General features: G+C 46.1%; 2 protein-coding genes across 2 annotated transcripts in view; one reads left to right on the top strand and one right to left on the bottom strand.

The window, feature by feature from the left end:
* Window positions 1-13,809, top strand: part of LOC110515486 (E3 ubiquitin/ISG15 ligase TRIM25-like) — a 174,395-nt gene that overhangs the window by 116,535 nt on the left and 44,051 nt on the right. The gene's annotated exons all lie outside the window — the stretch shown is intronic.
* LOC118947076 (keratin-associated protein 9-8-like) lies at window positions 12,207-12,644 on the bottom strand. Its single transcript, XM_036972150.1, has one exon. The coding sequence runs from the start codon at window positions 12,642-12,644 to the stop codon at window positions 12,207-12,209; it is 438 nt and encodes a 145-aa protein (XP_036828045.1).

Genomic DNA, 13,809 nt, shown 5'->3' with positions numbered 1-13,809 from the left:
GGTCCTGCTCTTCTCTCCTCCCTCCTGGACAGACAGGTACAGAACACCTCTTGGTCCTGCTCTACTCTCCTCCCTCCTAGACAGACAGGTACATAACACCTCTTGGTCCTGCTGTACTCTCCTCCCTCCTGGACAGACAGGTACAAAACACCTCTTGGTCCTGCTCTACTCTCCTCCCTCCTGGACAGACAGGTACAGAACACCTCTTGGTCCTGCTCTACTCTCCTCCCTCCTGAACAGACAGGTACAGAACACCTCTTGGTCCTGCTCTACTCTCCTCCCTCCTGGACAGACAGGTACAGAACACCTCTTGGTCCTGCTCTACTCTCCTCCCTCCTGGACAGACAGGTACAGAACACCTCTTGGTCCTGCTCTACTCTCCTCCCTCCTGGACAGACAGGTACAGAACACCTCTTGGTCCTGCTCTACTCTCCTCCCTCCTGGACAGACAGGTACAGAACACCTCTTGGTCCTGCTCTACTCTCCTCCTTCCTGGACAGACAGGTACAGAACACCTCTTGGTCCTGCTCTACTCTCCTCCCTCCTGGACAGACAGGTACAGAACACCTCTTGGTCCTGCTCTACTCTCCTCCCTCCTGGACAGACAGGTACAGAACACCTCTTGGTCCTGCTCTACTCTCCTCCCTCCTGGACAGACAGGTACAGAACACCTCTTGGTCCTGCTCTACTCTCCTCCCTCCTGGACAGACAGGTACAGAACACCTCTTGGTCCTGCTCTACTCTCCTCCCTCCTGGACAGACAGGTACAGAACACCTCTTGGTCCTGCTCTACTCTCCTCCCTCCTGGACAGACAGGTACAGAACACCTCTTGGTCCTGCTCTCCTCTCCCCTTACCTCCTGGACAGACAGGTACAGAACACCTCTTGGTATATCATATATATATATATCATGTCATCATTCAGGAAGTTATGCACAACAAGCATATCTTTGGGAGGACGTCCAGTCTCTCTTTTCCGGGCAAGAAAGTTTCTGTCCACCAACATGTCTTCTGTTTTGACATCAATACCGTAGTTCTTGGTAAACTCAGTTCAGCATGATGTATCTAGGAAGTTGTTTGAGTTTTATTTTAGTTTTACTATTGAGAGTTCCCTCTATTTGTGTTTTCACTAGATTCATCATTGACACGGAAAGAGAGTCCCTGTCTTCCTAACATTGATGTGACCACAACAATTCTCCTCAGATACTCCCTTCTCTCTGCAATATCACCAGCAGGGTCATATGTTCAAATCTGAGCAATGTTCCCATGATTGATAGTTTCCTGGTAGCTTTGCCACAACACTGTCTCTGTGTGTTTGTGTCATCTCATGTTTGACAAAGATATTATCAAAGATAAACTAAGATTTTTTTCCCATTTTTGCAGCCATTACTGACAAAATAATCAAATGTAATGTTTTTTACCAAAAACTCTACATGGAAAGCAGAAAGCTGTGATCAATTAAATACAACGTTAACTAGATATTATCTGTGTCATTTATAGCCTGGCACAGATAGTAAAACTACATTAAATACAACGTTAACTAGATATTATCTGTGTCATTTATAGCCTGGCACAGATAGTAAAACTACATTAAATACAACGTTAACTAGATATTATCTGTGTCATTTATAGCCTGGCACAGATAGTAAAACTACTGTAGCGACCCGCACAGACAGCTGTGTGTTATGTGTTCGGCTAGTAGGTGGTTGTGTTGTACTTACCAGTTCCCAGTGTTCGCGGGGTCCGACATGCCAATCAACCTGCTATCTGCCAATCACAGGAATGCCTGGGATGTTCTGATGCCGGGCATCCTGGTGGTTGGCGGAGTGGCGTGGAGGGGGCGGGGCATTGGAAGTTAAGGTTCAGCCTTTGTTCTCTCTCTTACGTCTGGGCTTCACAAGAGAAGGTCCCGATTGGCTTGTGGGGTATCTTTCATTTATTTGGCGTGAGCTAAGGCCAAACAGTAGCCTGTGTAAAGTTGCTAATAAACCGTCAATTCGTAACTCAATCCTCTGTCTGGACAATTGTTCCTTTATGATCTAGTCAGGTCATTACACTACATTAAATACAACGTTAACTAGATATCATCGCCACATAACTTATGTCGAATTTAAAAGACACCGTTACCGTTAGTAACGTCTGTTACACTGTAACTTACAGGCAGCCTCACATAAAAACCTATTGGTTAACAAAGCTTTGATTATGACCAAAGTCTATAGTAGTGAAAACTCTCTCTCTCTATTCTAACTTACCACACATTCACATCACTGCCTCGACATGAATGTGTCCTGTCAGAGCCGTTTCCTGTCCGTTAACTGTTAACAGCCTCGAGCCACAGCTTAACCAATGAGCTACAAGGAGGACTGACAGTCACGAGCGGTGCAGCAGCCTCTGCAGCAGCAGCCTCCCCCGGGTCCTAGTGCCCGCCCGGTAAGACGGTTAAGATGCGATGGAACGGTTGACGGAGAGAAAATAAATCACAGAGAAAATATATTGACTGATATATTGAATTGTTTAGGGAAGCTTTAGCTTTGGCTTTAATACATTCAGAAAATACTTGAAAACCAAAAGAGAAAAGAATAGTAGCCCTCCTCAGGAACAACAAAACCCTCACAGACCAACTTCTTCTTCTATGATATAATGGAGGTCCTCAAATCTTATTGTAGGGATATGGAGGCGTCTCGTGTGGCCAATAGCCTGGGGAAATGCATAGCGCCAAATTCAAATAATAAGCGATAAAACTCAAACTTTCATTAAATCACACATGTAGGGTTCTCAATTAAAGCTACACTCGTTGTGAATCCAACCAACATGTCAGATTTTAAAAATGCTTTTCGTCGAAAGCATGAGAAGCTATTATCTGATAGCATGCACCCCCCCTGAACAACCTGAACGAGATGTAAACAAAAGAATTAGCGTAGCCGGCGCTACACAAAACGCTGAAATAAAATATGTCCCATAAACATCACAATTGGTCCTTTTTTTCGATTAATTCCGTCCATGTATACCCAAAATGTCCATTTATAAAGCCCGTTTTGATCCAAAAAAAAAACAGCTTTCCAAAACGCAACGTCATTACAAAAGATGTCAAAAGTTGCCTATAAACTTTGCCAAAATATTTCAAACTACTTTTGTAATCCAACTTGAGGTATTTTTAAACGATAATAATCGATTAAATTGTTGACGGGGCGATCTGTATTCAATAACAGCAAGTCAACAATACATGCACGATTTTCTCTCTTACATAATCCACAGTGTGGATCTCTTACATAATCCACACCTCTGCCTCTTCTTCATTTCACCAATGATTAACTTCAACCCAATTCCAAAGACTGGTGACATCCTGTGGAAGTTGTAGGAACTGTAAACTGGGCGCTATCTAATTTCCCTTGACAAAGACCATTCAGGGAACTGCCAGAGGGATTGTTTCTTCTGAACAGTTTTTCCTTGGGGTTTTGCCTGCTACATAAGTTCTGTTATAGTCACAGGCATGATTGAACCAGTTTTAGAAACTTCAGAGTGTTTTCTATCCACACATACTAATCATATGCATATACTATATTCCTGGCATGAGTAGCAGGAAGTTGAAATTTTGCACGCTTTTTATCAAAAAGTAGAAATGCTGCACCCTATCCACTAAGAGGTGCATGGTGCCACCTACTGTTCTGGAGTGTGTTCAATCACGGTTTACACCACTCTAAATCCTCCTACCTAACTCAGTACTTTTGAGAAAATAAAAGAGTCCTACTAACTTCTAATAGACCCTCCCCCATCCCCCAAATCCCTTTCAAGTGTAATGTTTACTGTTCATTTCTGATTGTTTATTTCACTTTTGTTTATTGTCTATTTCACTTGCTTTGGCAATGTAAACATATATTTCCATGCCAATAAAGCCCTATGAATTTAATTTAATTGAGAGAGAGACAGTTCCATTTTAATGTATAGGGGACATGAGTTGGTCATGGTTACTCATGGTTATGTGATGAGGCAGCCCAGTCAGTTACATGAACCAGTCTATTCTCTGAAAGGGGTCCAGACAGCCTGTTCCCAACAGTGGGGTCAGTGGGATTGAATATGGGCCCCTCTCTCTCTCTCTCTCTGACTGGAGGAGAGAAGTGAAATGGTGTGTCTCCTCTGGTCAACAATACTCACCTTGAAAGACTTCACAGCACTTTGGAGCTCCTTCAGCTCCTTCTCTCTCTCCTGGAATCTCTGCTGGACCTTCTGCTGACTCATTCCCAGCTGCCTCTGTGGAGAATCACTCTTCAATGAGCTATCAAGCTTTATTAGTCCAGTAGATCAATAGTATAGTAATGTGACATAGGACCCATAGAGAGGAAGGTCTACAATCCTGAGGAAGTCCCTTTACAATATTATATTATGTTGCTATGTGAATGATTATAGTTTTTATGGTAGGCCTACATGTATCAAGGGGTTGAGACTGAACTTTGGACTCATAAAAGGCCATTCAGAATGATAATAGTGTTTGACTTTAGAAAATGGAGATACATTTGGAGAATCTGGGTTAACATATCTATATACTCAAGGTTTGTGTTCATATTTGTTCTGCCGTGGATTGATTTAATTTGAATCTCATATTCAAACAGATTTAGTTCCTACTGTATCTTAAATTCTTTGTTTATCAGACAGTCACCAATAAGTTATTCTGGTCTTACCTGTTTCTCAGTCCTCTCTGCCTCAGCTGACACTGTATCATGGCCTTTATGTTCATCCATCACACACAGCAGACAGATACACTGCTGATCGGTACGACAGTAAACCTCCAGCAGTTTGTCATGATGAGAGCAGATCTTCTCCTGTAGTTGTGCCGTGGCTTTGACCAGCTTGTGCTTCTTGAAAGCAGGAGATTCATAGTGAGGTTGGAGGTGAGTCTCACAGTAAGAGGCCAGACACGCCAGACAGGACATGAGGGCTTTCTGCTTTCTGGTCCCAGTGCAGACATCACACACCACATCTCCAGGTCCATGATAGCACAGAGCCTGAGGGGGAGCAGCCTGGAGTCCTGTCTTCTTCAGTTTCTTCACCACTTCAGTCAGCACAGTGCTCCTGTTCAGAACAGGCCTTGGGATAAAGGTCTGTCTGCACTGTGGACAGCTGTAGACACCTTTCAGATCATCCTGATCCCAGCTTTCTTTAATACAGCCCATACAGTAACTGTGTCCACAGGCAGTAGTCACCGGATCCTTCAGTAGATCCAGACAGATGGAGCAACAGAACAGTTCCTGATTCTCTGCCATTTTGGTGCTCTCTCCCGTAGGTTAAGCAGTGGCAGTGTGAAAGATTACTTTCTGTTTCATGGAACTCTACACCAGAGGACAGGGAGTGGCTTCCTACTGGACTGGGTTCTCTGTATGTAGAGGGGGAGTGGCTTCCTACTGGACTGGGTTCTCTGTATGTAGAGGGGGAGTGGCTTCCTCCTGGACTGGGTTCTCTGTATGTAGAGGGGGAGTGGCTTCCTACTGGACTGTGTTCTCTGTATGTAGAGGGGGAGTGGCTTCCTCCTGGACTGGGTTCTCTGTATGTAGAGGGGGAGTGGCTTCCTTCTGGACTGTGTTCCCTGTATGTAGCGGGGGAGTGGTTTCCTATTGGACTGGGTTCTCTGTATGTAGAGGGGGTGTGGTTTCTTTGAAAGGAAGTGTGACAGTGTGTTGGGTAGTAGACAGAGGTGGTCAGTATTTATGTTATATGTATTTGAAACATATATGTGAATTACTTCTGAGTATTTTGTCGTTTGAATTACACTGGGCTGAACTGCTCTCCAATGTATTTTGTATTTTTTATTTAAAATCCGAAATAGTTGTATTTTTTACCCCTTTTTCCTAGTTTCCAATTGGTAGTTACAATCTCGTCCCATCGCTGAACCATCCATAAGGACTCGAGAGGCAAAAGTCGAGAGCCTTGCGTCCTCCCGAAACGCAACCCAACCAAGCCGCACTGCTTCTTGACACAATGCCCTCTTAACCCGGAAGCACCAATGTGTCGGAGGAAACACTGGCGACCGTGTCAGCGTGCACTGTACACCCGGCGACCGTGTCAGCGTGCACTGTACACCCGGCGACCGTGTCAGCGTGCACTGTACACCCGGCGACCATGTCAGCGTGCACTGCGCCCGGCCCGCCACAGGAGTCGCTCGTGCGCGTTGGCACAAGGACATCCCTGCCGGCCAAACCCTCCCCAGACCCGGACAACGCTGGGCAAAATGTGGACCGCCCCATGGGTCTACTGGGTCAACAGAGTTTGGACTCAAACCAGGATCTCTAGTGGCACAGCAGTAAGATACAGTGCCTTAGGACACCGACAACTCGGGAGGCCTGTCATGGAGATTCTAACCAATAGGGAGAGAGACTAGATTATTCAAACAGCAACTTTATTATCAGATCAAATCTGGATCAGTTGACCATCACTCAACAGTGCAGAGTCTAAAGTTCAACAAACACTGTTGGGTCTTCTTTTCTAGAAAAGTACAACCTCTTTGTCTACATGGCAGGTAGCAGCTGTGTGAAGACATGGGTGGAGGCATAGAGTGCAGACAGTGATAACCACCAGTTTCATGACTCTTTTCTGATGATATTTAGGTGCTGCTGCTCCAGCTAGTTTCTGTTCTCTGGCATGTCTCCACCCAGCTGGATCCTTTGCAGATACCAAAAAACAGGACATGTCACTTACAGTGGTCACACCCAAACAGCACTTGGCCGCATTCCTGAGGTACACAAAGGCAGTTTGTTTCAGTAGAAACTTACTAGCTAATAACTATGCATCATTCTCTGAGTAGAAAACAGAGGATTGACAGAGGATTGACAGAGGAGACATACAGGTAGTGGGTTAGTGTGGGTTACTGATCCTAGACAGAGGAGACATACAGGTAGTGAGTTACTGATACTAGACAGAGGAGACATAAAGGTAGTGGGTTAGTGTGGGTTACTGATCCTAGACAGAGGGGGTCTACAGGTAGTGGGTTACTGATCCTAGACAGAGGAGACATAAAGGTAGTGGGTTACTGATCCTAGACAGAGGAGACATACAGGTAGTGGGTTACTGATCCTAGACAGAGGAGACATACAGGTAGTGGGTTAGTGTGGGTTAGTGATCCTAGACAGAGGAGACATCCAGGTAGTGGGTTAGTGTGGGTTACTGATCCTAGACAGAGGAGACATACAGGTAGTGGGTTAGTGTGGGTTACTTATCCTAGACAGAGGAGACATACAGGTAGTGGGTTACTGATCCTAGACAGAGGAGACATACAGGTAGTGGGTTAGTGTGGGTTACTGATCCTAGACAGAGGAGGCCTACAGGTAGTGGGTTAGTGTGGGTTACTGATCGTAGACAGAGGAGACATACAGGTAATGGGTTAGAGTGGGTTACTGATCCTAGACAGAGGAGACATACAGGTAGTGGGAAACTGATCCTAGACAGAGGGGACCTACAGGTAGTGGGTTAGTGTGGGTTACTGATCCTAGACAGAGGAGACATACAGGTAGTGGGTTAGTGTGGGTTACTGATCGTAGACAGAGGAGACATAGATGGTAGTGGGTTAGTGTGGGTTACTGATCCTAGACAGAGGAGACATACAGGTAATGGGTTAGAGTGGGTTACTGATCCTAGACAGAGGAGACATAGAGGTAGTGGGTTACTGATCCTAGACAGAGGAGGCCTACAGGTAGTGGGTTACTGATCCTAGACAGAGGAGACATACAGGTAGTGGGTTACTGATCCTAGACAAAGGAGGCCTACAGGTAGTGGGTTACTGATCCTAGACAGAGGAGACATCCAGGTAGTGGGTTAGTGTGGGTTACTGATCCTAGACAGAGGAGACATACAGGTAGTGGGTTACTGATCCTAGACAGAGGGGACCTACAGGTTGTGGGTTAGTGTGGGTTACTGATCCTAGACAGAGGAGACATACAGGTAGTGAGTTACTGATACTAGACAGAGGAGACATAAAGGTAGTGGGTTAGTGTGGGTTACTGATCCTAGACAGAGGGGGTCTACAGGTAGTGGGTTACTGATCCTAGACAGAGGAGACATAAAGGTAGTGGGTTACTGATCCTAGACAGAGGAGACATACAGGTAGTGGGTTACTGATCCTAGACAGAGGAGACATACAGGTAGTGGGTTAGTGTGGGTTAGTGATCCTAGACAGAGGAGACATCCAGGTAGTGGGTTAGTGTGGGTTACTGATCCTAGACAGAGGAGACATACAGGTAGTGGGTTAGTGTGGGTTACTTATCCTAGACAGAGGAGACATACAGGTAGTGGGTTACTGATCCTAGACAGAGGAGACATACAGGTAGTGGGTTAGTGTGGGTTACTGATCCTAGACAGAGGAGGCCTACAGGTAGTGGGTTAGTGTGGGTTACTGATCATAGACAGAGGAGACATACAGGTAATGGGTTAGAGTGGGTTACTGATCCTAGACAGAGGAGACATACAGGTAGTGGGAAACTGATCCTAGACAGAGGGGACCTACAGGTAGTGGGTTAGTGTGGGTTACTGATCCTAGACAGAGGAGACATACAGGTAGTGGGTTAGTGTGGGTTACTGATCGTAGACAGAGGAGACATAGATGGTAGTGGGTTAGTGTGGGTTACTGATCCTAGACAGAGGAGACATACAGGTAATGGGTTAGAGTGGGTTACTGATCCTAGACAGAGGAGACATAGAGGTAGTGGGTTACTGATCCTAGACAGAGGAGGCCTACAGGTAGTGGGTTACTGATCCTAGACAGAGGAGACATACAGGTAGTGGGTTACTGATCCTAGACAAAGGAGGCCTACAGGTAGTGGGTTACTGATCCTAGACAGAGGGGACCTACAGGTTGTGGGTTAGCGTGGGTTACTGATCCTAGACAGAGGAGACATACAGGTAATGGGTTATTGTGGGTTACTGATCCTAGACAGAGGAGACATACAGGTAGTGGATTAGTGTGGGTTACTGATCCTAGACAGAGGAGACCTACAGGTAGTGGGTTAGTGTGGGTTAGTGATCCTAGACAGAGGAGACATACAGGTAGTGGGTTAGTGTGGGTTACTGATCCTAGACAGAGGGGATCTACAGGTAGTGGGTTAGTGTGGGTTACTGATCCTAGACAGAGGGGACCTACAGGTTGTGGGTTAGTGTGGGTTACTGATCCTAGACAGAGGAGACATACAGGTAGTGGGTTACTGATCCTAGACAGAGGAGACATACCGGTAGTGGGTTAGTGTGGGGTTACTGATCCTAGACAGAGGAGACATACAGGTAGTGGGTTAGTGTGGGTTACTGATCCTAGACAGAGGAGACATACAGGTAGTGGGTTAGTGTGGGTTACTGATCCTAGACAGAGGAGACATACAGGTTGTGGGTTAGTGTGGGTTATTGATCCTAGACAGAGGAGACCTACAGGTAGTGGGTTAGTGTGGGTTACTGATCCTAGACAGAGGAGACCTACAGGTAGTGGGTTAGTGTGGGTTACTGATCCTAGACAGAGGGGACATACAGGTAGTGGGTTAGTGTGGGTTACTGATCCTAGACAGAGGGGACCTACAGGTTGTGGGTTAGTGTGTGTTTTTGTGGTGCAGTGTGAGTTGACTACAGAAATGATCCAAGGTGTCTGTAGCCTGGTCATAGATTTGTGTCCTCGCCAACTCTATTGATGTCATTGTCAAGCCAAACATTTGGCATCACCATGAGTGACAAGGAGTTGGCATGATGACACAAATAGACTGGGACTCAGGCTAAGGTCTGCAGCAGTGAGGAATGTGTGTGAGAATGTGTAAGAGCATGTTGTGGTGAGAACAGAACAGTGGAAGACATCTCTCCTCTTATCTGTGTTACATACCTTCTTGGTCCTCAGGGGAAATATTTCAGGTAAATCATCTCTACTCCCCCTCAGTCACATCAATGATTTATCTGACTAACCTACCCTCTACTATAAATCTGCCCACAAGGTGAAAAATCTGCCGGTGTGCCCTTTAGCAAGGAACATAACCCTAAATGCTCCTGTAAGTCTCTGGATAAGAGGGTCTGCTAAATGACTACATGTAAATCCCAGTCAGGATGGAAGGTAGAAGATCTGACTGTCTTATGGTAGTTGAAGACTGGTCGTCAACTTCAAACATGTTCTCAAAAGGGGGGCTGATCTAATAGTGCTAACATTTAATTTCCCATGGAGCCTTGCATTAATATGTAAAGTGTGTGTATGTGTGTGTGTGTGTTTGGAGAGGGGATGCTAAGCCTGCTTGTTGTAGTACAGTACTTTACCACATCTCTGTGTGTGTGTGTGTGTGTGTGTGTGTGTGTGTGTGTGTGTGTGTGTGTGTGTGTGTGTGTGTGTGTGTGTGTGTGTGTGTGTGTGTGTGTGTGTGTGTGTGTGTGTGTGTGTGTGTGTGTGTGTGTGTGTGTATGTGGAGAGGGGATGCTAAGCCTGCTTGTTGGAGTACAGTACTGTACCACGTGTGTGTGTGTGTGTGTGTGTGTGTGTGTGTGTGTGTGTGTGTGTGTGTGTGTGTGTGTGTGTGTGTGTGTGGAGGGGATGCTAAGCCTGCTTGTTGGAGTAAGGTACTTTACCACGTCTGTGTGTGTGTGTGTGTGTGTGTGTGTGTGTGTGTGTGTGTGTGTGTGTGTGTGTGTGTGTGTATGTGTGTGTGTGTGTGTGTGTGTGGAGAGGGGATGCTAAGCCTGCTTGTTGTAGTACAGTACTTTACCACATCTGTGTGTGTGTGTGTGTGTGTGTGTGTGTGTGTGCATCTCTCTGTGTGTCGTCTCCCCTCATCCATTCCTCACCTGTTTCTGGGTCTGTTGCCATTGCTGAGGCTGCCTCCTACCAGTGTCTCTAGGGAGGTCAGAGCAGAGCGGCTCAACAGAGGACAACATGGTCAATACAACAACAACAACAACAACAAGACCAGTGGGGGAAATAAGAACAGAGGACAACATGGTCAATACAACAACAACAACAACAACAACAACAACAACACCACTGGGGGACATAAGAACAGAGGACAACATGGTCAAAACAACAACAACAACAACAACAACAACAACAACAACAACAACAACAACAACAACAACAACACCACTGGGGGACATAAGAACAGAGGACAACATGGTCAAAACAACAACAACAACAGACCACTGAGGGAACTAAGAACAGAGGACAACATGGTCAATACAACAACAACAACAACAACAACAGACCACTACAGAGACGGACAGAGAAGAAGTCAATAATGGACAGGGTCGTGTTTAGAAGCTCAATACAGAAGAAAACACAGTAAAACAGGAGGTAGAAAACTATCTGAAATATCAAATGACTGTTTGGTTTTGCAACACATTTTGTTATGATTTGTGCTCAAATGAACACAACCCAGCTTCAATAGAGACCAGCAACAGAGGACAGCATCAACAGGGTTGAGTTCAGGTGGATGACAATATAGACATTATGGTGTGTGAACACAACCCAGCTTCAATAGAGACCAGCAATAGAGGACAGCATCAACAGGGTTGAGTTCAGGTGGATGACAATATAGACATTATGGTGTGTGAACACAACCCAGCTTCAATAGAGACCAGCAACAGAGGACAGCATCAACAGGGTTGAGTTCAGGTGGATGACAATATAGACATTATGGTGTGTGAACACAACCCAGCTTCAATAGAGACCAGCAACAGAGGACAGCATCAACAGGGTTGAGTTCAGGTGGATGACAATATAGACATTATGGTGTGTGAACACAACCCAGCTTCAAAAGAGACCAGCAACAGAGGACAGCATCAACAGGGTTGAGTTCAGGTGGATGACAATATAGACATTATGGTGTGTGAACACAACCCAGCTTCAATAGAGACCAGCAACAGAGGACAGCATCAACAGGGTTGAGTTCAGGTGGATGACAATATAGACATTATGGTGTGTGAACACAACCCAGCTTCAATAGAGACCAGCAACAGAGGACAGCATCAACAGGGTTGAGTTCAGGTGGATGACAATATAGACATTATGGTGTGTGAACACAACCCAGCTTCAATAGAGACCAGCAACAGAGGACAGCATCAACAGGGTTGAGTTCAGGTGGATGACAATATAGATATTGAAGTTAGTAGTAGGCTTAACGTAATGATCAAAGAGATGATATGATTCATTGATAGACCTACTAGGCAGAGAGACACATTAAGTGGATAGCAGAAAACAACTGTTTACCACTACTTCTAGGACAGACCAGGGACTGTGATTGGTCTCTGCAGTTGAACAAACTGTTCTTCATCCTGACAGCACACAGGACTGCTGGCCAGAAGGTTGAGGGTTCTCTGATAGCACACAGGACTGCTGGCCAGAAGGTTGTGGGTTTTCTGATAGCACACAGGACTGCTGGCCAGAAGGTTGTGGGTTCTCTGATAGCACACAGGGCTGCAGGCCAGAAGGTTGAGGGTTCTCTGACAGCACACAGGACTGCAGGCCAGAAGGTTGAGGGTTCTCTGACAGCACACAGGACTGCAGGCCAGAAGGTTGAGGGTTCTCTGACAGCACACAGGACTGCAGGCCAGAAGGTTGAGGGTTCTCTGACAGCACACAGGGCTGCAGGCCAGAAGGTTGTGGTTTCTCTGACCAGGTGTGTACCTGTCTATATAAGGTCCAATACAGTGCATGTCAGACCAAAAACCAGCCATGAGGGAAAAGGAATTGTCCGCAGAGCTCCGAGACAGGATTGTGTTAAGGCACAGATCTGGGGAAAGGTACCAAAACATTTCTGCAGAATTGAAGGTCCCCAAGAACACAGTGGCCTCCATCATTCTTAAATTAAGAAATTTGGAATCACCAAGACTCTTCCTTCAAGCTGGCCACCCGAAAAACTGAGCATTCGGGAGAGAAGATCCTTTGTCAGGTAGGTGACCGATAACCTGATGGCCACTCTAACAGAGCTCCAGAGTTCCTCTGTGGAGATGGGAGAACCTTCCAGAAGGACAACCATCTCTGCAGCACTCCCACAATCAGGCCTATATGTTTGCGTGGCCAGACGGAAGCCACTCCTCAGTAAAAGGCACATGACAGCCCGCTTGGAGTTTGCCAAAAGGCACCTAACGAACCTAACAAACTCTCAGACCATGAGAAATAAGATTCTCTGGTCTGATGAAACCAAGATTGAACTCTATGGCCTGAATGCCAAGCGTCACGTCTGGAGGAAACCTGCTTCAGAGCGCTCAGGATCTCAGACTGGGGTGAAGGTTCACCTTCCAACAGTACAACAGCCTTAAGCACACAGCCAAGACAACTCAGGAGTGGCTTTGGGACAAGTCTCTGACTGGCCCAGCCAGAGTTGAACCTGATCTACCATCTCTGGAGAGAACTGAAAATAGCTGTGCAGCACAGACAGCAACAACAACCACCTCAGGGAAGTTGGTTGTATTTACATCTGTCACAGTAGAGAGACAGACAGAAAGAAAGACAGACAGACAGACAGACAGACAGACAGACAGGCAGGCAGGCAGGCAGGCAGGCAGGCAGGCAGGCAGGCAGGCAGACAGGCAGGCAGACAGACAGACAGACAGACAGACAGACAGACAGACAGACAGACAGACAGACAGACAGGCAGGCAGGCAGGCAGGCAGACAGACAGACAGACAGACAGACAGACAGACAGACAGACAGACAGACAGACAGACAGACAGACAGACAGACAGACAGACAGACAGTTTACTATGACTGGATGAAGGGATGCAGTGTTGAATGCTTCCTTTAGGTCTCCTGGTCTCTTGGGATTTAAACTGTGACTACAGAGAGAGAGTCCTAACCATTCAATCAATGTACACAACA

Source organism: Oncorhynchus mykiss, unplaced genomic scaffold (genome assembly GCF_013265735.2).
Source record: "Oncorhynchus mykiss isolate Arlee unplaced genomic scaffold, USDA_OmykA_1.1 un_scaffold_121, whole genome shotgun sequence".
Classification (NCBI taxonomy): Eukaryota; Metazoa; Chordata; class Actinopteri; order Salmoniformes; family Salmonidae; genus Oncorhynchus; species Oncorhynchus mykiss.
Note: the sequence above shows the minus strand (reverse complement) of the source record. Positions and strands in the feature narration are given on the sequence as shown.

Coding starts and splice junctions, on each gene's coding strand:
- LOC118947076 (XM_036972150.1), bottom strand. CDS start 12,644: ATGCACTGTATTGGACCTTATATAGACAGGTACACACCTGGTCAGAGA.